The 27237-nt window shown below is 41.1% G+C and overlaps 1 protein-coding gene across 2 annotated transcripts in view; it reads right to left on the bottom strand.

The window, feature by feature from the left end:
• Positions 1–27237, bottom strand: part of TP53BP2 (tumor protein p53 binding protein 2) — a 72077-nt gene that overhangs the window by 10012 nt on the left and 34828 nt on the right. For both annotated transcript variants that reach the window (XM_061625082.1, XM_061625083.1), the window contains exons 3-15: positions 23395–23508; positions 21947–22026; positions 16370–16471; positions 15478–15652; positions 12601–12782; positions 12111–12275; positions 11513–11750; positions 9160–9288; positions 8209–8363; positions 6936–7419; positions 4627–5405; positions 697–834; positions 342–475 (exon numbers count right to left, since the gene is read on the bottom strand). In XM_061625082.1, coding sequence (XP_061481066.1) covers positions 342–475; positions 697–834; positions 4627–5405; positions 6936–7419; positions 8209–8363; positions 9160–9288; positions 11513–11750; positions 12111–12275; positions 12601–12782; positions 15478–15652; positions 16370–16471; positions 21947–22026; positions 23395–23508 — 2875 coding nt within the window. The remainder of the gene's footprint in view (positions 1–341; positions 476–696; positions 835–4626; positions 5406–6935; positions 7420–8208; positions 8364–9159; positions 9289–11512; positions 11751–12110; positions 12276–12600; positions 12783–15477; positions 15653–16369; positions 16472–21946; positions 22027–23394; positions 23509–27237) is intronic.

The following is a 27237-nucleotide window of genomic DNA, read 5'->3' as shown; positions in this document are numbered from 1 at the left end:
CTTCCCAAAGTGCTGACTGCAGGCTTGCAATGCCCCTTCTGCTACAGTTCCTAAGCAACCCTGTCCACCTGTCAATTTTGGTCCACAAGGTCAATCTTAATATGACCTGCAGAAGCAAAAAGGTTCCCACCTTTGTTTTACACAGAAGAGAAAGTTTAATCCAGAGCTTCATTCCAGAGCTGTTCAGACCACCAAATATTTTATTTAACTAATGATCATTCCTCCATTCAGGAAATGAAAAAACCAGACAGAAAAGCTGCAATGGAAGTGGGATTGTCAAATCTGAATACTACAGCAGTGTAAGAACCAGTAGGTTAGAATGATCCAGTAAGAAGCCTTACCATCCATCACTATCTGCAGCATTTACGTTTACACCAAACTGTACCAGGAATTTCACAATCTCTGTATGACCAGCACACACAGCATTGTGAAGTGCAGTGATGCCCTCATCATTGGGCAAGCTGGGATCTTCAACCTATAAAACAAGAAAAGTTCTAAAGTAAACATTGCCATTAATCCCAAGACCTTCTTATATCCCCAGTATAAGTGAACCTGTAACTCTACTATCATCTGAAAATGTTCAAATGTGGAACTCTTATATGCCATTACTTGAATATGACTATAACCAAGAATTCATGTGGCTTTAAATGCAGTCCAAGTGTTAGCCCTCAGTATTGCTGAATGTGGAATTTATACCTCATAGATGATTCTCTGCACAAGGTCAAATTCTCCCTCAAGAGAGGAATCTAGAAGCAGAGCAAGAGGATTGAATTTCACTCGCATTCCATGGGCAATCCTGTCTGAGCCAACTTTACGCAGATTTGTCCTCTTACCCTGAGGAAAATAAGACATAATAGTTTACAGGATTTTCTGCACTGAGAAAAAAATAATCAAAATTATTAAAAACTGAGACAATCAGCATGTTTCCATCTCCACAGGCATCTAAAAGCTTTAATGTAGCATAAACAATAATAACCCTGTACTGAGAATTCTAGTTAGGAAAAAACTCCATCCTAGGAAATGTTTCCCAATTACCTGTATTTGGAGGACCAATTTTAGTCAACTTTGAACACTTTACAGCTGCTTGAAATATAACTCAAATTTTGCCATGCTATCATAGAACCATAAGAGTTCGAAGGGACCCAGGATTCATGCTTATTTTATAAGAACAATATCCCCAGCTGGTTGAGAAGCAGCATAAACACTATTCAGAGGTATATGTAAATTTTGACAGATGTCAAATTTTTTTAAAAATGAGCCATATTTATTTTTGTTCAGTTCACAACACAGAAGGGGAAGGGCGACTCCTCTCTTCTTTGTAGAACCTACTTTCTGCAAAAACTGGTGTGCATCCTGTTTAAGTATTCAGTTAATAGAATTCACATCAATATTGCTGGCCTGGCCTTGGATATTAACATAATGCTGGCATGGCTCAGCTAGCAGTTCCAAGGGACATTTATATCTGGCCCCAAAACCTCTTAGAGGATTTAAAGCAGTTAGCAGAATTTAAGACAGAAACTGTGGAAGGAAGGAATGCTGAAGCTTGCCAAAAGTGAGGGAGATACCAACTGTGGTTAAAAAAGAAGGGAAGACTAGTGTATGAGCATGACACACAGACAGGATATGTGACAATGGTGCTTTGTGTGAAAGGGATGGCATAAAGTGTAGCAGCTGCCACTGAGCATTACATGTGGCCCCTGCATTACAAATATGACATCAGTGTATAGTGAAAAGGGAGGGGGGAAGACTCACACTGCCTTGGTTTCTTGTCTTCACAATATTCTAGAATCAACACAATGCCAAGCTTTGGAATATTCTAATGGTTAATAATAATAATAATAATAATAATAATAAATAATTTAATTTCTGTGTCGCCTATCTGGCCAATGGCCACTCTAGGCGACGTACAACAGTTAAAACATAATATGATAAAATACAATACAATGATACAATATAAAAACAATATAAGAACAATACAGCAGCAGACAATAATATTAAAACAGGGTAGGAGGCATTCCAATCTTAGTAATTAACCCTCCCTGGAAATCCCGAAGGCCTGTTGAAAGAGCCAGGTCTTTAAGGCTGTACGAAATGTATTTAGGGAAGAGGCATGCCGGAGATCTTGTGGGAGGGAGTTCCAGAGGGTGGGGGCCGCCACTGAGAATGCCCTCTCTCTAGTACCCGCCAATCTAGCTTTTTTTGTCGGTGGGATTGAGAGAAGGCCCTGTGTGGCTGATCTTGTCGAGCAGCATAATTGGTGGCGTTGAAGGCGCTCCGTAAGATAAACTGGGCCAAGACCGTATAGGGATTTAAAGGTTAATACCAACACCTTGAATTGGGCCCGGAAAACAACTGGAAGCCAGTGTAGATCGAACAACACTGGTGTGATGTGATCCTGGCGGCGACTGTTCATAAGTAGTCGAGCAGCCGCATTTTGTATAAGTTGTAGTTTCCAGACCGTTTTCAAGGGTAACCCCACGTAGAGCGCATTACAGTAATCCAAACGAGAGGTGATCAGGGCGTGTACTACCAGTGGGAGCTGATGAACAGGAAGGTAGGGTTGCAGCCTTCGTATGAGGTGTAGTTGATACCAGGCTGCCCGGCTCACTGCCGAAATCTGAGCCTCCATGGACAGCCTGGAATCAAGTACAACCCCAAGGCTGCGGACCTGGTCCTTCAGGGGTAAACTCACCCCATTGAACTTCAAGTCAACATCTCCCAACCTTCCTTTGTCTCCCACAAGCAGCACCTCGGTCTTATCGGGGTTCAGCTTCAGCTTGTTCCTTCCCATCCATCCACTCACGGATTCCAGGCACTTGGACAAGGTCTCCACAGTCGACTCTGGTGAAAATTTAAACGAGAGATAGAGCTGTGTCATCTGCATATTGGTGACACTGCAGCCCAAATCTCCTAATGATTGTCCCTAGCGGCTTCATATAAATGTTAAACAGCATGGGAGAGAGGATAGAGCCCTGTGGCACACCACAGTTGAGAGGCCAAGCGTCTGAAACCTCCTCCCCCAATGCTACTTGTTGATACCTATCAGAGAGAAAGGAATGGAATCACTGTAATACAGTACCTCCAATTCCCAATCCCTCCAGGCGATGTAAAAGGATACTGTGGTCGACAGTATCAAAAGCCGCTGAGAGATCGAGGAGGACAAGAAAGGAGAATTCTCCCCTATCTAATGCCCTCCTCAAATCATCTACCAGAGCGACCAAGGCTGTTTCAGTTCCGTGACCAGTCCTGAAACCCGATTGGTATGGATCCAAGTAATCCGTTTCATCCAAGTGTGCTGACAACTGGTTGGCCTCCACTCTCGCTCAATGACCTTGCCCAAAAATGGTAGATTCGAAATTGGGCGGAAGTTATTGAAAACTTGGGGATCCAAGGAGGGCTTCTTCAGGATGGGCTTTACAATTGCCTCCTTGAAGGCTGATGGCATTACACCCTCTTTCAAGGATGCGTTTACCACCGCTTTAATCCCCTCACCCAATTTCTCTCTGCAGCTCATAAGGAGCCACGATGGGCAAGGATCAGTTAGACAAGTGGTAGGCTTCACAGTTGTAAGCACCTTGTCCACATCCTCAGAAGGGAGAAGCCGAAACCGATCCCAACAAGCTATGCATCATTTCACAAGATGCCAATTACACAAAAAATTAACTCAGAACTGAAGCAAATCAAAATACTTTGTGGGAGTGTATAATTAATGCCAGTATGTCCCGATGTTGGTAGCAATTTAGCCCAGGCTAATTGTGTGGCAAACTGAAGTTTGGAGATATTTTCCCTTGTTCTAAACTAATGGTTCATGGCACATTTTGTATTTTAACCTTCCTGCTGTTCATTGTAGCACATGAAGGGATGCTGCTTTGTTTTAATATGCTTTGAAGTCTGTTGTTTTTAAAATGCTTTATAATGTTTTTAGTGTTTTTGTTTGCCATTTGTTAGGAGGAAGGGTGAGATATAAATTTAATAAATAAATATTACCAAAACTATTCTAATATTTTATTTTAGAATACTAAAACTACAGCCAAAGTGATGGCAAAATAGAACCCAGTCAAATACTCATATGAAAACCAAGAGACAGAGGTGACAAAATCATTTCTGGATGCAAGAGCAAAGAAGGTTCTGAAGGATAAAACTGTCTTGCATGTGCAAGCTGTCAAGAAAAAAGATGGGGACGAAGAAGCTAATTTGTTCCTTCAGTAGCATGCTTAAGATTTCTTGGAGACATACGCTGGCCTTTACTGTTCTCAAGTAGGTTATACTTCCAACAATATGATCCAAAATGTTGAGGATATCCAATATTATTAGCATATGTGGCTCAAGAAGAGATGCTGACTAAATTGGCTTCTACACCTAGCTTCGATTTATCTCACAACTAAAACCTGTTCTGCAGTAACAGACACAATTCACTGGGCATCTCTGAAGCAAATTTTCCTCTTACTTCAGTTTGAACAGACAGTCTACTAAATGAAATTAGAAGATAATGCACCACAGCAATGTGTAGTAGATGATCATCAGATCTATGTCATCTTGTCTACAGAAAAATTCCTATGCTGCAGAATTGTCATCACCTCAGTGGTTAAGTGGCTAAAATGACTGAGACACATTGCTTTTACTTACAGGTGGCAAAGAGAACTGTCCAGTGACTTCAGGGGGTCGCATATTGGATGAGTCCTCTCCCAAATTCTCTGGTTCTCCTGAAGGATATGGAGGTGGTGGGTAGGGCGGATACTCATCCATGTACATTTCTATGGGTAAGGGCACATCTAGGCTTGGTTCTTCCATTTCAGACTGAGTAAGGGAGGTATTGTCAGAAATCCCCTCAGGAACACTCTCTAGACCTGATAAAGGAAGAGACCCTGCATTCTGATCAGTATTTGGCTTTTCTGCCTCCTCTTCAACAGTTGGCTCAGGTGAAGAAGGAACTACTTCTTTGGTCATCTCTGTACTTAAGTAAGGGTTCGGGATTTCTGTTGAGCTTTCAGTAACAGCCACTGAAGTTTGCTTTGATGGATATGACGGGGCAGAAATAGTCTCCATAGCAGCCAGAGTTGTTCTCTGGTACAAGAGCTTCTGAATATTAGGGCCATTAGGACCTTCTGGCTCAGTAATGGAACTACGTTTCTTCAGCGGCCTTGGAGCATTAGATAGCTTCTTCCGAAGGGCCTCCAGATCTGCATCACTTTGATTTCTGTAAGGATTTGACAAGAAAGGCAACAGCTTTGTTGGGCTGAGTGGACGAGGAATACGTTCTGTTTCATTATTTTCACTGGCTGAAGCTGTAGTCTCCATTTCAGGTTCTGGACTGCCTGGCTTGCTTGTAGTATTTGAATAAATATTCTCAATCTGCTGCTGTTGATTTAGGGGACCAGTTCCAGCAATAACTGGTTTTCCGTATACTGAAGAACAAATCAGAAAGAGAACTATGAACATTTGGCAGATATAATAGGAAAATGCAACACTTACCAGTACAAACATTAGAGATGAGACTTATCAATACAAATTCAGTTTGTATCAAAACTGCTAATATAAGTGATTGTTCCTGTCAGACTGACAACACAAAACCTTATCTCTCTCTCTCAGCGCTTGAGGAATATAATGCAACATGGAATAGAAGTTCCTTGAGTTCCATTTCTACCCCCCCTCTTTATAAAAAAAAAAGTGTTCCATTTCTCTGCTTTTCAATTAAAACAGTGATCCCAGGTGCATTATGAACTACAACAGAAAGAGGGGGAAAAGTTGAAGCATCAAACATTTCTTTAATATTTCCACAACAAACCACTTTAAATTTTAACACTTCAGGGAAAAAGTAGCTTGCCTATTCAACAGTCAAGTATCTGCACTGGAAATTTCAACAAAACTTGGAGCTGTCAGCACGGGTCTTCCCCACCCGTGCACACTGCACTACAGTCAGAAATAACTACAGCAGTTGCAAACCAGAATTTTCAGCAGTTCATCCTCAATATAAAATTTAACTAGTGATGGCCACCAACTTGGAAGGCTTTAAAAGAGGATTAGTCAAATTCATGGAGGATAAAGCTATCAACAGCTACTAGCCATGATGGCTGTGTTCTACCTCCAACGTCAGAGGCAGCATGCCCCTGAATACCAGTTGCTGGGACGCACAAGTGGGTAGAGGGTCGTTGCACTCAGGTCCTGCTTCTGGGCTTCCCATCTGGCTGGTCAATGTAAGAAAAGGATGCTGGGCTAAATGGTCCATTGGCCTTATGTTCTTATGAACTTACTTAACATACATCTGAAGGTAAAAGTTCAAATCCAATTCCACAAAAAGGTATTTCATAAAAATACTTTGAAAACCATGCACAAGTGGGGGACTTGCAACAAAAATATGGTGTATCCCTCAGTTAGGGAGGGACAGTTACTTCTCCCTCACTGTGATGGATACCAGAGTTCTAGCAGAAATTGGGGATGCAGGTTGTGCACCTGATGGCACACTTCCTCCAATCCAATCACCACCCCACCTTATAATTAAGATAGCATGTTCTAGTAACATCAGTTTGCCCATACTTTGGCTTGGATCCAGAGTTAGTTGCCGTTAGGCCCTATTTACAATCAATGTGGAAAGCTAATCATGTGAAAGCATACATTTTCTTACTGAATGATTATATCCTCACCACCACCACCAGCTATAAAAATAAAACTTCTATCTCACAGTTTATCCACTTTATAAACTGGAGCTTTCATATTATTTTCATTTTGCTCTGATGAAGTAACTAAATATTTGTGTTTTGCTTTTCATTTTGTATTGATTTCACAGTGGAAAGTTAAAAAAAAGCCATTTTAAGACATACTGGTTCTTTGAATTCTCATGATGGCTCACTGACTTCTCATTCTGTGGCTTCCCCACCACCCTTTAAATAATCTAAGTTTTCTTGCTCTGGAAAACAAAATGAAACCCCAATGCTCACCACTTGGAAAATGTGGTCCTCTGGTTTGTGCCCTTGTCAGGGCACTCTGCACTGCCTGTTGGAAGTTCTTCCCAGGCGTTTGCTGTTTTGTGTACATGCTGTAGATTGAACTCGCAGCAACAGTCTGTGGCTTTCGAAAAGGTGGCGGAGGGGCTTCTTTGGCTGGCTGAGGGGTGAACGGTCTCACAGCTGCTGCAGGAGGACTCTCTTGTTTGAGAAGAGTCAGATCTGAATTAGCAGGAAGGCTGCTTGGAGACACACAGATCTTTTGCTGGGCCTGCTGAGATGCTGGTGGGGTCAGTTGGGTTGGTGGTTTTTGCTTGTTTCCTACAGCTGCAATTGTCAGAGGCAGTTTCTGGGTATTACCATCAGGCTTAACATCTGGAGAAGGAAGCTGACTGGCTTGACCAAAGTAAGGTAAATTTATCTGTTTTGGTTTGGTGGGAACAGGTGGTGGTACTTTTGCCACACTTTTAGTGCCCATCTGCAAGAGAAGATAGTCAAGTAAATGAAACATATATTCTAATAGCGATGGGTCAAAGAAGAAACCCATTCTAGGAAAACAAATCAAAGGCACACGGATCTGCAAATAATCTATTACTACCTCCTACAATTATATTTTCAGTAACTTTCCCAGTTATTTCTTAGTTCTCAGGTTGGTAACATATATATAAGAAGAGGTTTCTCACAGCAGCCCCAACTTAAGACAAAAATGAAGCACACCATGGTAAGGGGTAAGGACAAATGTTCAGAGAAAAAAGCAGGAGGGATTCCAAATGTATGAGGACTGGTTTACATCATTTCAAATTAAGTGATGTAATAAACTGCTCAAAGAACAGTGTTATGGACTGAATATTATTTATATTTGTTAAATAAAATGAATATACATTACCATAAAAACAGTACACACATCCCTAGTTAAGAAGATTAAGTCCAGAGTCTAAAATTACCTAACTGCACTGTTCAGTCTTCTTTTAAATATTTACTTCCCCTCCCATGCTTCTATAGACAGATGGCACAATGTTCCTTCTCATTCCTGCAAGGAGCCACCACTCTGTAAGGGAGTTTTTTTGCCATCCTTGGCTCATCTAAAACCAAATCCCAGGTTCTACATTTTGTCCAGTATATCACACTGGCTAACAAGAAAATGAGAAACTTAGCATAAATTCATAATCACTGCTCATCGTATCATATGGGTTTAGACATTTCTCAAGCATGCTTAGAGAGCAAGTTCAGGTCATAACTCAAAAGGCACTATACAGTTTCTAAATACCTGGCCATCTCGCAGGAGGTCTTCGCTACTCTGGTTTTTTCTCAGTGCACCTGCTGTAGGTACTCCAGTACCTCCATTTGATTCAACTGAATCAAACATGGAAAAGGGGCGTACTTTCTTTTCTCTCTCTCTAAGAGGAACATCGCCTTCACCAACTGAAAGAGCAACAAAAGTTAGTTTCGAAGCATTTGTAATACTTGTGAAAAAACTAAAAATGGAATGACAAAAACAACCTTTCAGATTAGCTGTTAGAGCTATAAATTTGAGCCAAATGCCCTTGCATGTGCTTGTTTGAGATAGGAGAAATGAATGTTAATCAGAGACATTCAACACAAAAAATCAAGGGGTTCAAGTTGCTTTCTCCATACTTTATTATTGTGCAGAAAACTGTATTTGAACTACAGCACCTCTTAAATAATTTAGCCAGAAGATTCTTTATAAACAGGAAAGCATCTGGATTAAAGGGACACCACACTTCTGCATGAAGGAACACTAGCTTCTCATAAAACAGACAGATGAGGGGGGAATCGCTTATTAATATTGGCCATGCATGCTATCAGGAATAAAGCAGACGTATTTGGAGCCACTGACAGCTCTGCAGGCTGCACAGCTACAATTTTAAGAGTTGTAACATCAAGCTAAAGATGGAAGAACAGTGCACTGGCAGCTACATAAAAAAATGAGGTTAATTGTTCCAGCACCCGAGCTACTGAAATTAAGGGAAGCAACAGAGCTGATTAAGCACACTGAACAGACCACTAGGAGTGGGAATCTACCCTTCTTCCTGAGTAAGAGCAAACAACCCTTGTGACAATTGGTTAATCTTCTTTAGAGTATAATATGTGACATAAGGATTACAAGCATAGACTTTTGCTTCTTATTTTGGATTGATTTTGTACTGATGCGGAAGCATACATAAAAATAAGCCATTACACCACCAGAGAAACCTACCTTGCCCTTCACTGTTACCATTGGCTTTAGTCACCACAGAAGTTAGCCCTTGGTTAGTAACATTGCCAGCACTTGAATTATTCCAGTCGCTGATAGCAAGAGGAGGTTTTGAACCAGTAAATGCAATACCTGGAGTAAACAGAAATAGTGAAAATAAGGAAGATGAGGAACAAAAAATAAGGCCCCCTCCAGAATACAAGGATACTAGATTGTTAACATTTTCCCTCTGGCTTGAGCATGAAAAGTATGTTTTTGTAGGGGGTAATTTGATGCTTGTACGCCAATTATACAACAGAGCAGAGATGAGGAACCTTTTTCAGCTTGAGGCTCACATTCCCTTGTGGGGAACCTTCTGGGGGCCAAATGCCAGTGTAGGAATGAGACCAGAGGCAAATGTGGGCATGATCAAAGGCAAGAGTGCGTGGAGCAAAGGAATATGACTTACCTTTTGTGTGGCTGTAATGTACTGTGCAGAAGTCAGAGGTTTCTATGTGCAACCTACATACACCACACATGTCCATCTTTCTGTCTAGGCAAGCAAGTGGCATTATCACAGTTCGACAAATTCCAGCCAGGCAAAAGCACTCTTGGGCACAGAGCAGGGCTAGTAAGAGACATTGGGAAGAGGGAGCATGGTGGCCTGAGTCTCAAGGGCCAGATAAAGAGGACTGGAAGGCCGCATTTGGCTCCCCAAGCCTGAGGTTCCCCATCTCTGCAATAGATGAATATGGAGAAGGCTCCTTTGAGCTTGAAATGTTTCACTGAACCTCTGGCCATTTAATATTGTGGCCAAAATTATTAGCTATTTGAGCTAGTACTTTTCCCAGAAACGGTGATAGTAAGAGTCAAGAAAAAATAAATAATACATAAGAGGGTAATTCTAGTCCAAGAACAGAAGAATCATATTTATATTCAATATATGTAATGAATGTCATTATTGGGAACAAATCAGATGTGATGGTGCACAATTAAGGAAAATCATATCTTACTTCCAATATCCACACAACTGTGAAAACACCAAGGACTATGCACGAGGTCTGGGAAGATTACACAGTTGAGAGATATAGTTCCTATAAGTTCCCAGATACAGGAAGTAACATACAGAATGAAATGGAAGCTCATTTTACATATTGGTAACCACAAGATGTAGCTTGCTTTAAAAATCAGTACAAATTCATAAGAACACTGTGAATAACTGTTGATTATAAGCAACTATCAACAAATCCAGCACATCCATAGGATCTCTTAAATTTCTAGAGCAGAACTATAGCCTTTGTATGAAAATATATTGCATTACATCCCTATCATCCTTGTAATAACTGAGGAAAAATCATAATTTCCCTTATTCTTGCAGATGGAGAAGGGACGCTAAAAGAGGTTAACTTATTCAAGGGCCACTTGTATGAATCTACAGATAGAAAGAACTGAACCAAATCTCCCGTAGCTCAAGCCTAACATTCACAAATTTCACAGGGTTAATCACAGGACAGTTTGTCACAGAACACTTAACAATGACTGAGCAACTGGACTACTGAGGGAGGTGGGTGGCATAAGAATGCATAACTTAACATCAATGCATCCTATTTCTATGCTGCAAGTAAAATATGTAATTTTAAAACAAGGAAAAAAACACCAGTCAGCACAGTCTCACCAAAAATAAGATTTCCTAGACAAGGTGAGTCTTTTGAAACAAGTTATAAATATTGAGGTGTGAGTAATTTGTCCTTTTCTCAAACGCACTTCACAAAAACAGGAAGTTTTCAAAGCTCTCTTACGATAAAGATTAAAGTCCATAAACACCCTCGCTCACTGAAGACAAAACAAGAATTCCATACAAATCAGAACTAATACAGTGCTCTGTATTAATACCTCTTTTGGATGACCATCTTCCTCCTAATAGCAGCACTATCCATTTTGTTTGCACACTGATGCTAACAACAACATGGGCTATTACTGTATGATATTAATGGAACTAATGCTAAGATTAAAAACTCAGATTAAGAACTGGCAGTGAGAATTTTGAATATTTTAAATATACATCTAGAAATACATCTAGAAAAAACTGTGTTTTTCATTTACAATCGTATGTACTCTTGAATCTACCAAACAGAATGAAACAGCTATTTGAAAGTTGGCACTACATCTAACTAGTGATGCTGATTAGAGAAAACAGTGGGAAAGATTAGTTACTTTCAGAAAATGTTCCTTTCAGACAAATAAATGAAACATGGGTGGCTAACTGCTATACCTAGCATGTTCTGTGCCAAACTAAAGATAAATCGGAACAGATGACTATAGAAAGTGCCCATATACTTTGCACAAGTATAGACTGGGAGAAAAAAATGAGAGTTACCACCAGCAGCTTTCATTTGTGAAAGAACCCCAGCTCTCATATTTGGCAGAGTCTGGGTTTTCAACAGTCCATCAGGGGCTTGTAAGGTTGAGGTCCCATCTGGAAATGCCGGTTTGACTAAAAGTTCATTCCTCGAGGCAATGCGTGGCATGGTGGAGGACTGGATGTAAGGACCAACAGCTGCCACTCGACTTGGAGTAGATACCACTGGTTGTGGCTGATTCCCATCTGGAGATATCTAAACAGCAGGCATCAAGTTTAAGAAAGAATTAAGCAACACAATACAATTCATGTTTGGGGACACACGCACGCACACACACGGCTTTTTCTATAAATTATCTTTAAAGATATTTTTACAGTGTAACAGCATTATTTTGTACAAAGAAAGCACCAAAGGGGGAAAAAGTACTCTTTCTGATATAAAAGATTAAATAGGCTAATGCTGATGCATTATTTAAAGAGGTTTTCATGCTACAAAGAAATGCTAAGAATATACAGCAGACACATACAGCTTCTTAGCAACTTCTCACCCCAACCCAGTAAGGTTTTTTTTAATGCATCAGTAGCAGAATAGAGTTGTGTTTTTTTTGGCACTCACCGGTACATTCTCCTTTTGCTGCAGCGCAGCCTTTTTCTTCCACAGCCGTTCCCTCAGCTCATTAACACGCTTATCCATAACTGCCACCTCTGAGTTGCGTTTGTTTAAACAGTCCCTCTGTTGCTGCAGCTTGGCATTCTGCTCTTGGTTCAGTTTGTTCCTCAGCTGAATGCATGCAGGAGGGGGAATGAGGAATGCAAAATAAAGAACTTTCAGGGTGAATTCCATGAAAAATGCAAGTTCTAAAAAGATAGGAGGATCATGCAAACAAGTTCTGGGCAGGCTTTGCTTCTTTACACAGCATGCCAGGTAGACAATAATCTGTGCTGATAGCAACACAGAAGACATTAACTATACTGACTATTAAACAGATCATACAATTCTGACTGTCAGAAGAGACAAGAGGCCAAAGCAATTTCTTTTGCAGTACAGTGTGAGATCTATCTCCTTTAGTCATTACTAAAGGTCTGTAGAGCAGATTTGGAGTTACCTGAAGCTCCTTGTACAGACGGTCAAGCTCAGCTACAGCAGACTGGTTGTCATGGTAACCATCAATCCGGCCATTCTTTAGCATCTCCAATTGTCTGGTAAGTTCCTCTACCTTTGACACAGCCAGTACCAGTTCTCGTTGTTTTTGCTGGAACAAACTGTTCATCTGCTCAATCTCCTCCACTGGAGAGGAAGACAGAATACAATAGCTGTAGCTGAGAAATGACCAAATGTTGGCTGCTTCCAAGGCAGCTGTTAAGGGGGCAGAAACACCCTGAATCTCTCTAGCATAGAGCTTAAGAAGGTTACGCCAATTAGAAGCTAAGCATCTGATCAAGCCATCAAGTGATCTATCTGAGGCTTTATACAGTATCTTTTATAACAAGCTTTTCTTTACAGTAATGTCGACATGATTATATAATACACACCCTTTTCCCTTATGAAAGATATTCATTTCCGGTGGCTAAAATGGGGAAAACAGAAGTGAGAAGAGAGGCATATGTGCATTATTTGAGTCCTGAACATGTTTGAGGAAGGAGATTTTGTTCTAGGAGACCTCAAGCTAGTTAGCCACTGGGCAGTGCCACATGGTTTGAACTAAAGCAGTTATCTGCTTCATAAAGGAGCTATAAATACTGTGTGTGTGTGTGTGTGTGTGAGTGTGAGTGTGTGTGTGTGTGTGTGTGTGAGAGAGAGAGAGAGAGAGAGAGAGAGAGAATCATGTCCCAAGTTAAATTTACTTATAGTACACTTTCTGCTGTATTTGAAGACAGGAACAGGTAAGTTTGGTTTGGGAAGTTCCAGCCATTTGCAAAACGTAACATATCAAAACAATGTGAGTATCAATACCAATATTATTTACATGGTATTAGTTATTGGATGCAACTCTCCAAAGCATTTATAAAAACAATGTTCAAAATAAAAAATGGGTCCCATGAAACCTAAAAAGAAATGGTAACAGATAAACTACAAATTCTAAAGCTTATTCATAACATTATTTCTGAAAGGTTAAAAGAAATTCAAACCCAAGCCATCTTTCAGGATCAGGCACATATGCTCTTATTTCCTTTATTTTCAGTATCTGTTCAGGTAGTCATCAACTTGGGTATATAAGAAGATCAAATTTTATTTTTGCTGTCTATGTACAAATAATGTGATATTCAAATCATATCAGTTTTAATTGACTAGCTGATCCAACAAAAGGTACCATTTCAACTACTGTATATTGTCTCCCACATTTGGCAAGATCAGCACAGCTAACAGTACGTATTAACTTTCAGTGCAGCAGCCATGTTAATCTAGTTAGAACCAAAAATGAAATCTAGCAAAATGAAACAGTTCTCTCGATATAGTAAATTGTTAAGAAACTGTTTTAAGGAAATTATTGATTAATTTAATGCCATAGTATCAATCCTGCAATTCAGCGATGAGTAAGGGCACTGTACAGTTAGCAACTCCGTTCTCAGGATTTGTTGATCTGAAGAAAGCAAAATGTGGCATCCCTTAAGAAATACACCAGGAACATTCAAGACTGTCCATTTTCTGCTTTACACTTTCAGCAATAAATGGTAAAATAAATTACGTAAATATTAATCAACATATGACCAAATCAAGAGGCAGGAATTCTAAATAAGAACAACAGTAACATTATTGTACATTGATATAACAGTAGCTCCAACAGTATACTAGATGTTTGATGTCTGTTTGAATTTAACACACGTGGAACTGGAAAACGGTTTCTTTCCAAAGATTTTCTTACTATCTCCTTTATACTGCCAGCAGATCATTCCTATTTGCACCCATGATCTAATGTCAGTACACCAATATTTAAGAGGATTTTAAAACCCAGTGAGGTGACTTTGATGCACTTTATGCCATTAATGACCATGAATGAGAAAGCATATTTCAGAAGGGAAGGAGAAAGTGCTACATAAAAAAATGGTAGAACAAAAAATGAAATCTAAAAGTTAAACACCTATTAATATGTAGTCAGCAACAACATTACGTTCTCCTATTTATTAGATGCTGAATTCCAGGCATGAGATAAGTAATCAAGTTAAAAAAAAGTCTGCAAGGTAGTGGCTACATTTGCATATCATGCTAAACCATGATTTAACATAAAGTGCACAAGTCGTACTTCCTTCTTCCCCTCCCATATGGTTGGGAGGAGGGCTTCAGAAACACAGTTTCCCTTAGAACTGTCATGTCATCCAAACTGTAGTGTTGTGGTTTACTAATGGTTATTTTTAGTCAGTTTCATAACCTCATGTACATCATGCTAAATCATAGATTCTGTGACATGCAAAAGCAATGAATGACTGAATAAAAAGGGCATCAGAATATAAACAATTGCTCTTAAAGCAGGAATACAGAAAAGTTAATGAAGCACACACATGCATACATAAAAAAATCCAACAAACACAATGGCCTGATTTGCACATAACACTTAAAAGCTGTGGTTTATTTAGCCTAAGTGTGGTTTGTGTGAGCATCCAAACCAGCCTAGCCACAAACCAGAATAATCACAAACCACAATGTGAAAACATGGGTTTGTTGCTGGCTCACAGACCAAGGGTTGTTTTAACTATGGTTTAACATTATGTCTAGACCGCAAAGCTTACTTAATCATGGTTTGTTTGCCCACCCTACCCTAGATTCTCACCAAGCTATGGGGGCATAAGACAAGAGTGGCTGGAAAATAAACCAAGCTTTGGAGAAGCAAGCTGTGGCTTGTCTGCTCGTCTGCGAGACAACTCATTGTTTGCTGAGCAAACCAATTTAGCATTACATGTGAATGCAGCCAATATGTAACTATTCCAATAGGAACTAACTTGAAACAAGTTATAAACCAGTCATCCAAAAGCTTCTAATAGCTCACCTAGCTTTCCATTACTGAGCCGTTTTTGTTCCACATGACCTTTGAGAGCTCTCACTTTCTTCAACTTGGCTTCCTGATTCTCAGCAATTTCTTTCAATCTTTTGAGCTTTTCTTGCTCTGCGGCTTGCTGTTGCTGCCGTTGATCCTGCTGTTTCAGAAATTTTAACCGTTGCTCCTACAGGTGAATAAAACAAGCATTATGCTTATTGCAAATAAGTTATTTAATGGTAATGTATTAATGACATACAATTTCTGGAATTGATAAAACTTAGAGCATCTTACAAGCATTACAATAGTGAGCACCACAGTTCACTTAATTACTACAAATTCACCCCCACAAAAACTAAAGAAAGATGAACATGCAAAATGAAACAGATCATTTAGGGCTCCCTATCTTTCTCCACCCACATTAACTGAGGAGACAATTTGAATAATTAAAAAAAGCTTTCAAGGAAAGGGTTTGGGGCAACAGACACGTGATTGCCTTTTTCAAAAAGGACTAAAAGATTGATGATAGATCTCCCAGCTACCTGTTTTGGGGAAGCTTATCTTTAGTTACTGACCTTCTCAGCTGAGAACTCCTAATAAGCTTTTAGGAAACCACAGATTCTCTAGAACATATATGTGTTTAAAAAACAAAACACCATGACACCGAAGATGCCTGAATTCCATTCCCCAACTTTGCTTTAGATTCAAGAACAGCCATGGCCAAAGTTAAGGCACAGCTCTGAGTCCACAGTTACTTCTCTGCCCAAGCAGGCTATTGTGAGAAATCCAAGGAAACCACTTTTAATATTTAGCACTTAACAAGATTCATATTTTTTAAAAAGCTGCTTTTCTCATATGTCTTTATTCATAGGTCATTTTTACAGAAAAGTGTATTTCAACAAACCTTGCTAGCCAGCATTTGCTGTTGTGCCTCTATCTGTTGCTGTTGACGTGATGCCATTTCCTGCAATTCAGCTAGAGTCATATCCATCCGAGGAGCATTGACCTTCAGTTATTAAAAACAATATCCATCAAAGTATGGTATAAGCATTGTATTTTGTTGAAGCCTATGCAATATATTGATCATCTGGATTCAAAATTAAAGGCCTGATTATTGTACCATTTTGGGGACAGGATAAAAGGTACAAGCAAGGATACTCAAAAGCCCATGAAGATAAAAGTTACCAATATACTTTTATTCCAGTGCTTTCTGGATAATCACCAAACCAGAAAATACTCAGAGGTCATCTATGTCCAATCCCCAACTGAAGCTACTACCATCCAGCCATCACCCTACTGCATGTAGGCATGCATGCGTGTGTGCATGTATATAAAATAAATTGATTGAACTGATTGATTGATTAGATTTATATCCCACCTTTTCTCCCAGTAGGAACCCAGGGCAGCAAACAAAAGCACTAAAAACACTTTAACATCATAAAAACAGATTTTAAAATATATTAAAACAAAACAACCATTAAAAACATATTAAAACAAGCATCTTTAAAAACCTTTTAAAAAAGCTTTAAAGATATATATTTTTAAAAGGTTTAAAAATATATTAAAAAGCAATTCCAACACAAGACACAGACTGGGACAAGGTCTCTACTTAAAAGGCTTGTTGAAAGAGGAAGGTCTTCAGTAGGTGCTGAAAAGATAATAGAGATGGCACCTGTCTAATATTTAAGGGGAGGGAATTCCAAAGGGTAGGTGCCACTACACTAAAGGTCCGTTTCCTAAGTTGTGCAGAACGGACCTCTTGATAAGATGGTATCTGCAGGAGGCCCTCATCTGCAGAGCATAGTGATCGACTGGGTATATAAGGGATAAGACGATCTTTCAGGTATCCTGGTCCCAAGCTGTATAGGGCTTTGTACACCAAAAACAGAACCTTGAACTTAGCCCGGTAGCTAATAGGTAGCTAGTGCAATTCCTTCAGCAGCGGGGTTACATGTTGGTGATACCCTGCCCCAGTCAGCAGTCTCACCGCCACATTTTGCACCAGCTGCAGCTTCAGGACCAACCTCAAAGGGAGCCCCGCATACAGTGAATTACAGCAATCCAGCCTTGAGGTTACCAGTGCAGGGACAACAGTGTTCAGGCTATCCCGGTCCACAAATGGCTGCAGCTGTCTTTCAAGCCGAAGCTGGTAAAAGACACTCCTAGCCACTGAGGTCACCTGGGCCTCTAGCGACAAAGATGGCAGAAGCACCTGCAGACTACAGACTTGCTCTTTCAGAGGGAGTACGACCCCATCCAAAGCAGGCAACTGACCAATTATCCAAACTCGGGAACCACCAACCCACATCGTCGTCTTCTTGCTAGGATTCAGACTCAGTTTATTGGCCCTCATCCAGCCTACCACCAAGGTCCAGGGCTTGCATGGCCTCTCCCAGTTCAGATGCTACAGAGAAATAGAGCTGAGTATCGTCAGCATATTGCTGACACCTCATCCCAAATCTCCTGATGACTGCTCCCAGGGGCTTCATATAGATGTTAAACATCATGGGGGACAAGATGGTACCCTGCGGCACTCCACAGCACAACTGCCAAGGGGACAAAAGACCATCACCCAATGCTACTGTCTGAAAACAACCTTGAAGATAGGATCAGAACCACTGTAAAACAGTGCCTCCAATACACATCTCATCAAGTTGGCCCAGAAGGATACCATGGTCAATGGTATCAAAAGCCACTGAGAGATCAAGTAAGAATAATAGGGCAGCACTCCCCTTGTCCTTCTCCCGATAAAGGTCATCCATCAGGGTGGACAAGGCCAATTCAGTCCCTAACCAGGCCTGAACCCAGAATGAAATGGGCCAAGATAACCTGTTTCATCCGAGAGTACATGCAATTGCTACACCACAACCCTCTCAATTTGCTACCGGTCAGTAGTTGTCACAAACCAATGGGTCCAGTGTGGGCTTTTTTAAGAGTGGTCAGATTACTGCCTCTTTCAGGGCAGCTGGAAACCACTCCCTCCAGCAACAACACGTTCACCACACTCTGGATCCACTCAGTCAAATTCCCTCAGCAAGCTTTGATAAGCCAACAAAGGCAAGGGTTGAGAGGACATGTTGCTGACCGCACTGTTGCAAGCACCTTGTCCATGTCATCAGGCTGCATCAACTGAAACAGTTCTCAAGAAGTTGCAGCAGACGTTGCACTGGACACCTCACTGGGCACTACAGTAGATGTGGATGGGGTATCAAGATTGCTACGGAGGCGAGAAACTTTACCCTCAAAGTGCCTTGCAAACAATTCACAGTGGGCCTACGAAGGGTCTAAAACTCCATTTCCTGGAGCTGATGTTAACACACCTCTGACAATACGGAAAAGCTCCACTGGATGGCAACTTGAGGATGCAATGGTGGCAGAGAAGTGGGCCTTCTTTGCCGCCCTGATCACCACACAGTACGCATGGTTATGATATTTTACTCATGCCCGATCAGCTTCACAGCATGTCTTTCGCCACTTGCGGTCTAGTCGTCATTCAGCCTGTTTCATTGCCCTTAGCTCACTGGGGTACCAAGGTGCAAACTGGGCTGCACAATGCCAGAGAGGGTGCTTGGGGGCAACTGTGTCAAGAGCCTGATGTGTCTCACTGTTCCACAGCGTAACAAGGCCTTCAACAGGGCCACCTGCTCTATCTACTGGGAACTCCCCCAGGGCATTCAGGAATCCTGTGAATTCCTCCGGGGTGGACCAACTTAATCGGTCCACCACCCCTGCAGGGGAGAATCAGAGCTATAAGTCTAAACTTCACCAGGAAGTGGTCTGACTATGGCAATGGGGTGACATCAAACCCCCCTATCTCCAGACTACCCCTTCCTCCATCTGGAGCAAAAACCAAGTCAAGGGTGTGCCCTGCCCTATGTGTTGGGCCGGTGACAACTTGAAACAGCCCCATGGTCGTCATGGAGGCCATGAAGTCCCGAGCCGGAACTCTAGAAGCAGTCTCAGCATGGATGCTGAAATCACTCAGGACTATCATTCCAGACTCCTCCAATACCACAGCCGAGACGGCCTCTGCCAGCACGGTCAGAAAAGTTGCCGGGCAGTAGAGTGAAAGGTACACAAGCAGCAACCCAGTTTACTGTCTCCTCGGCCCAACACCAGGTGCAGGCCCTCACAGCCAGCTCCAAGTCAGAGTGGTTTCCTGGGGACAGAGTTGGAAGTTCTGTAGACCACAGCAACTACTCTCCACACACCCCGTCCCTGCAGCCTGTGCTGGTGTTGCACTGAGTATCCAAGTGGGCAAAGCTGGGTCAGATCAATTCCTCCCAGCTCACCCACCCAGGTCTCAGTAATGCACACCAAATTGGCACCTTGAGTGTGATCTTATTGTGTACTGATCTGGTGTTAAACAACAGTACACACAGACCAGTGGACACAGCGGATGAGCAACAAGGAACCTGTCCATGAGAGGAGTGGGAGCAAGGAACAAGGCATAGATAGTATTGCCTTCATCTTCTAAGGTAGTTCACTACCTCTCCATGGCTACCCATTATCACTGAAATCGAGGTGGCATCACCCATGTTCCTCCTTACTAAGACTCCTCCTAAACACTAGATATGGACCCAACAAGAGCCCATCAACAAAACCTACCTGAACCAATTACCCCAGCAGGCCTCTGAGAGAATTGGGAACAGTCAGACCCACTCAATATCTTTCACACAGGGCACATCTACTCCCCCATCTCACACCCTTCTGCCAGTTACAGACTCTCACTCTGAAGGCATCTGGTGACTTTCTCCTATCATTCAGTTCACTGCACAGGGTTTCAATGCACAGGAACTACACATGCACCATACACTCTCCGCACTACCAATCTCCTCCGGATTAGTTTAAAAAAAAAATAGAAGGGGGTAGCACCCTTGTGGTTCTGAAGGGGTGACCCCCCAGTGGCGGCAGACCCGCCACCGAAGGGCAGCTAGGCTTTTAAGCCCCCTTACCCAGCCAGGAGCTGATGCAAGAAGCTGCAAGTTTGACTGCAGCCTCTCTCTGGAGTCAGGGTCAGGCAGGGGGTCCCAGTCCTTGCAGCACTTACCAGGTACTTCAGCTGTCTCAAGACACAGCAACCCAGAGAAGCAAGCAAGCAAGCACCCAGATGCTCAGGTACTCATTCGCAGGGGAGGTATTCTCCAGTCCCCCAGTGCTGCAGTTGTTGACTCAATGAGTACCACAAGTCAAAAACAGGTGCACTACCCAACAACGGAGGGTACTACAGGAGGGTTAGGCAATGACATGACACAAACACACGATGCTTGCAATTTGACTTGGGAGTGTGGAAGACATTTTTTTCTAACCTCAAACATGGTGAGCTTAAAGAGAAACCTATCCAGCTATTTCTAAGACAAACATTTTACTGGGTGCATGTCTATTCCCCTTCTCCCCCAGAGTTTAAACGTGATGTTTTTAATCTTTTTCTTAAAAACTATTTTCTCAATTCCTGAGATAGCCTTGTCTTTAACAATTTGCCAGCTAGCCACAGGCAACCATGAATTCCATGCCAATGGGTGAGCAGGCTGGTGGAAGAGGGACAGATCATCCCCCTTCTGTCAGCCCTCCCCCGCCCCCATTGTAGCCTGTTAAGAGGCTAGTAGCCTGCATTTCCATGTTGGCTGTGAAGGAGATATTTTCCTTTCTTTGCTGCCAGCATGCAAATGCAGGCGCTCTCTCTCTCTCTCTCTCTCTCTCTCTCTCTCTCTCTGTGTGTGTGTGTGTGTGTATGTGTGTGTGTGTGTGTGTATATATATATATATATATATATATATATATATATATATATATAGTAGGTGTTATATGAAAATGTCAATGTTTTACGTGAATTTTTCTCTATGGTATAATATATTGTTTTTAAATGTTAAGTCGCTTGGAGTCCTTTTAGGTAACAAGCAACTAATAAGCAGCAGCAACACAACAACAATGGCTTCTGAGCAGGCTAGTAAACATTTTGAGGACTAGTGACATCTGTGGACTTATTTACAATTACTGAATTAAGGTACCAGTAATGACCAGAAGCCTCACACTTTATATAACAGATTGGCTATTCAAGCAATTTGTTTCCTTATGTCAGTTCTTGGGTGTCTTGCAGCATGAAGCTTCTGGTACTACCAGGTGTACTGCTTTTTTGCTGGGCCTCCTCCCCAAATCAATACTTTTTGTGTAGATTTGACTGATCACATATTACTAATTGGAAAGAGGGTTTTCATCCCCTTTTATAGCCACTTTGGGATTTCCCACATAAGGAGAGTTTACATGCTTTTCAAAAAATATAAACAATTACAAAATAAAGCAAAGTCTCATAAAAAATGACAAATCCCTTTAGTCGTAGTATACTATTCTGTGATTGAACCAATTAACTCATTGTAAGAACTGACCATGAAAGTATTACAAATATTTCTAACTTCACAGTGAGATGTCCTGAAAAAATAAATTTGTTTGATTGCATTTAAGATATTTTAATCTAAATACTTACTCCATTCTCAATTCTTCGTTCAGCAGGCATTTTTACACCATTTCTTTTCAAGCTTGGATCCTGCAATCTTGGTCCACTCCCTTTTAAGTATAAAATGAACCAAAAGAAAAGACTTTTTTTTAAAAAAAATTAAGGATTACTTTCAATATTAACTTTCCCTCTTCAAGGTTTGCAGGCTAGGTACAAAGTCATCCAACAACATTTGGAAGTCAGTGTAAGCATAACTGCAGCCCCACCATGTAAAATGCTGTCTGTGCAATAAATGTATTAACCTTGTCAGATATGCAGGGGACAACAAAAGGGAAACAAAAAATAACTTTTTCATGAAAATTAAAGTAGACAAGCTACAAAACATAGCAGCAGGCCAAGCAAACTCAGCTTTCAATACACAATTATGGGGATGGGTCTGTAAAACAGGGACTCTAGCTTCATTACACCATAGCTAGTTTGCCAACAGTGACAAAAATTCAAACACATGTCCTAGTCAACAAAACAGCAGAAAGCACTTCTTGATTAATTAGTACATGAATGATATGCAAGCTGGGCAATCAAAGAAGAGTCATGCTCAGGAATGAAATGCAGATAGAAGCAAGCAAAAGGAAATATGCTTTATGAAATCAGTGTATCACTGAAATCAATGAGATCAGTACAGCACACAACTTTTATCCAGATGGGGAAAATATGAATGTCTCTGCAGCTGAGTCTCTAATAAGAGATTTCAGAGCATTAAAGAGTAAAACTGCATCTCATAATCCTAGGTGCTTTACATTCAGGAAAGTGATCAGGCATCTTCTATCATCAAGAAAACAGAAGGGAGTAGAAAAAGAGGAAGGCCGAACAAGAGATGGATTGATTCCATAAAGGAAGCCACAGACCTCAACTTACAAGATCTGAACAGGGTGGTTCACGACAGATGCAATAGAGGTCGCTGATTCATAGGGTCGCCATAAGTCACAGTCGACTTGAAGGCACATAACAACAACAAAACATATACTTCCAGGGCAGTGGTAGGGAACCTCTGGCCTGTGGGCCTAATTAGGCCCAGCAAATTTGCCCTGCAAGGCCTTAAACCTGCCCTACACCTACTGTCATATATGGCATCAGGTGTGAGGAAGGTAAAGACACAACTCCCTGCTGAAAGTGGGGTTTGCAGGCATCACCAGTCAACAGCATCTACAAAGCCCTGTGGCTTTATCCGCTCAGCTTGATTTCAATCCCGTGAGCAAAGAAAGACACTTCTCATGATGTCATGTCCCACCCACCAGCCAAAATGGTGTGTTAGAGTTGGGGAAACTTAGAATCAAGCCTGCCCATGAGATACAGTTCCCCACCCCTGATCTATGTTAAAGAAAATTGCATGAAGACCCATTGTGCCCTCTCCCAAGTTTATGGCTTTCAGGTTGGGTTTGTGCTCAATGCACTCACAAAAGGTAATTTATATCACTTACCGGGTTCTCGGTTAGAGGACCGTTCATGGCGAAGAAAGAACCTGACCTCATTTCTCTGGACTCCATAGCGCTGCAGAAGATCCAACATTCGCTCAGTATCAGTTATAGGGCGCTCTGAAAAATATAGTATGTATGTATGTATGTATGTATGTACTGCCTTCAAGTCGATTCCGTCTTATGGTGACCCTATGAATAGGGTTTTCATGAGGCTGAGAGGCAGTGACTGGTCCAAGGTCACCCAGTGAGTTTCATGGCTTTCTGGGGATTCGAACCCTGGTCTCCCAGGTTGTAGTCCAACACCTTAACCACTACACCACACTCAATATATTTTCTTACGCTTGCTTTCAGTAGTGTAACTGCCTCCATAGACTACTTTACATGGTATACCAAATGTAACCTCACATTTGCTTGAATTTTCCTTGTAGCTTAACTATCTGTATGCCTAATACTACTCAGTGCATCTTGCCTTAACATGTTCATGTCTCAGAGACACAGCTGGAACTGACTTAAAGGATTACGCAAAATACTCTTACTATAACATGCAGCTGCTATGCTTTCTATGCCATCAGTTCGCTATGATGATCACATAACAGAAAAGGTTTAGAGAAGAGTCAGCCTATGAAAAGCTGTTCACTGATCTTTTCCAACTTGACCTTTAGCTTATAGAAGCCACACTTTCACATTGAGTCTCTCTTGAACAACGCTAGCTTGGAAGGGTCTGTTTCAGGCTGAAAGCAGGGTATAAATAAGTATCACAATGCTTCATTTTTCATTGCTGAACACTGAACAGAAACATAACATATCCAGTTTAGAAATTCCACCACACTGCACAATGCAGTGTGGGGAAGGTTGTAGCTCAGCAGTAGAGCATCTGTTTTGCATGCAGAAGGTCCAAGGTTCAAACCCCGACATCTCCAGGTAGGTCTGGGAGAGAACACTGTCTGAAATCCTGGAAAGCGGCTGCCAGTCAGTTTAGACAATAGTGAGTAGATGGACCTATGGCTTGACTTAGTATTAGGCAGCTTTCTATTATCCTATGCAATTAAATCACACTGGATGGAGCCCAAAATGGTGAATAGCAACAGTGACAGGAATATCCCATGTCCTGGATTGGAGAATGTGCTTGAGCAAGTCTAATAGCTAAATGGATGATGCTGTGGTGTTAATGTATTATGGTTCTGCATATAATACATGTTAAGGTGCTGCTTTGTCTGATATGGAAGGGAACTCTGAAGGGGAAAAACTTGTTATTATTATTAATTACATTTATACCCCGCCTTTCTTAAAGCTGCCAAGTTTTCTATGGAATGTAAAAGTAGTTCACTAGGATCAAATATATATTTCTGATAACAGGCCTGTCACAATCTCAGTACAGCCATGTTTGGTCACACACATACAGGCATTATAACAACCTGCTGACTGCCCTGACGGTATTTTTTAAAAGCTGCCTTTTATCTACACGCACTGCCAAAGATTCTTCCCCCGCCCCCCAGTACCTGACTCACTATATCCTTATATTTTAAAACCAAATGCAACAACACTACATTCAATCTGAATTAAAAACGTAAGTAGTAAGTTCTCTTATAATGTATAGTTTTTATTATGGTAGCACCCAGATGTCCTAGTAATACCAAGATTTCCATTGTATCAAATGCTGTACAAGAACAAAATGTTAACAGATTATCATCTATACAACACAACAACAAAAGGCAATGAGTTATGATACAGAAGTGAACATGACAAGAACTGGGACCACTGCTAGTTATAGGCAATTGCTGGTTTAGTGAGATAACGTTTGTCTTAATTCAAGGATAAAGACGGAAGTGTACAAATACTTAATAACATTAGGAGACCACACCCTGCCCCTGCATATGAATCTTACATTGCAATGGTTTGATTTTGGTGAAGGACAAAAAAGATTTTAAGAGAAAATACTACAGCCATGTTGAACCAATCTAGGAAGGACATTTTCTGGGGTTACTGTCAAAGCAGATTAGTTTTACAGTATAAGCAAGTAGGTCACTGTTACAGAAAAAGCAACTGCAGTGATTATTTGTCTAGACAGCAAAACAGTTCATCTTATAAATCACACAAAAAAGTATTATTATGATTTAGAAAAAGGAGGGCCTGGATGAGGCTTAGACTGATCTATGGTAGTTTTAGTCAACTGAAGTAAAAACTAATTAAAAATGAAGAGACTGCCTTTTATGCTAGGATTCTCAGCACATTAATTGCCATGATTTATGATTCTGATAGTTTTCATGTTTTCATTGTGTGTGTGATATAAATACACAAACACACACCCCTCTTCAGTATTTTTTATGAAACTGCGGTACTATATATAAGTATTTTTATAAACAAGTAAATATTACTCATGCAGAATTACTCCTTCGATTTCCAATGTTCAGGCTGTGAACGCTGTTGCTTATGCAGCCAATCATCATAATTGTACAAAAAGGAAGTATTAGCAGGCTCATGAAAAACCACAAGGTTTGTAAAATTACAATCTTAAGGAAAAAATACTGCTGGGGGAGAGAAACACAAATATACTCCAATGAGATATTGTGCTCGGTGTACACAGAATGCTATATGTAGGTGAAATTTTGTGGGGGCACATGGGAGAATGTAATAAAATATCCTACATTATGGTTGGCTGACTGGAACACTGAAGGACAGCACTCCACGCTGCAACGTTTTGTTTCAGGTCCCATTTGTAATCAGTAACTGTCGAGAACAAGTAGCCCAGCATTACTACAAAAGGTGCAGTCAACATACAAGGAGTCAAAGAGCTGAGAATCCTATTGCTTTAATTTATTTGTATTTATTTACTTAAAATTTCATAGCCTGGGGGTACTCCTGGATCCATTACTGCCACTTGAGGCTCAGGGGGCCTCAGTGGCACTGAGTGCGTTCTGTCAGCTTTGACTGGTGGCCCAGCTGCACCCCATCTGTTGTCTATGCTCTGGTAATCTTTAGTGTGGCGGCACCTACCGTGTGGAACTCCCTCCCTTTGAATATTAGGCAGGCACCATCTCTGCTATCTTTCCGGCGCCTTTTGAAGACTTTTTTCTTTCAATAAGTCTTTTAGGTTGAGACCTATCCCAGTCTGCATCTGTGTCAGAATTGTTTAATATGTTTTTTAATAATGTTTTTAACCCTTTTTTAAGGTTGTTTTTTTTAAATGTTTTTAATGCTGTTTTGTTTTAGAGTATTTTAAGATCTGTTTTTATGATGTTTTAAAGTGTTTTAGTGCTTTGTTTGCCGCCCTGGGCTCCTGCTGGGAGGAAGGGTGTGATACTAATTAATTAATTAATTAAAAATCTCTAGGTTATATTACTGCAATGCATCATATGTGGAGGTGCCTTTGAAGACGGTTTGGAACCCGCACCTGGTGCAGAATCTGGTGGCCACATTGCTGACCAGGGTAAGTTGGTCTACACATAACACCAATTCTAGCACAGCTGCACCATCTACCAATTACTTTCTGGGCTCAATTTAAAGTGCTGGTTTGGACCTATAAAGCCTTATATGGCTCAGGACCTCAAGGACCGCCTCTCCCCATATGAACCAACCCAGACCCTGCATTTGTCATCAGAGGTCCTTCTTCATGTGCCTCCTCCACAGGAGGCTCGGGGGTGGCAACAGGAGAATGGGTCTTTCCAGTGGTGGCTTTGAAATGGTCTCCCCAGCAGGACACACCTAGCACCACTTCTACCCATCATTAGGCACCAGGCAAAGACCTTTCTCTTCACTCAGGCCTTTGGCCCTTGACATGTGCTGTTCCAATTATTCTTTTAAAAAAAATATTTGGTGGGTTTCTAAGTTTTTATTGGCTACTATGTA

The sequence above is a fragment of the Rhineura floridana genome, chromosome 4 (assembly GCF_030035675.1).
Source record: "Rhineura floridana isolate rRhiFlo1 chromosome 4, rRhiFlo1.hap2, whole genome shotgun sequence".
Taxonomy (NCBI): Eukaryota; Metazoa; Chordata; class Lepidosauria; order Squamata; family Rhineuridae; genus Rhineura; species Rhineura floridana.
This window is presented reverse-complemented; position numbering and strand designations above follow the sequence as displayed.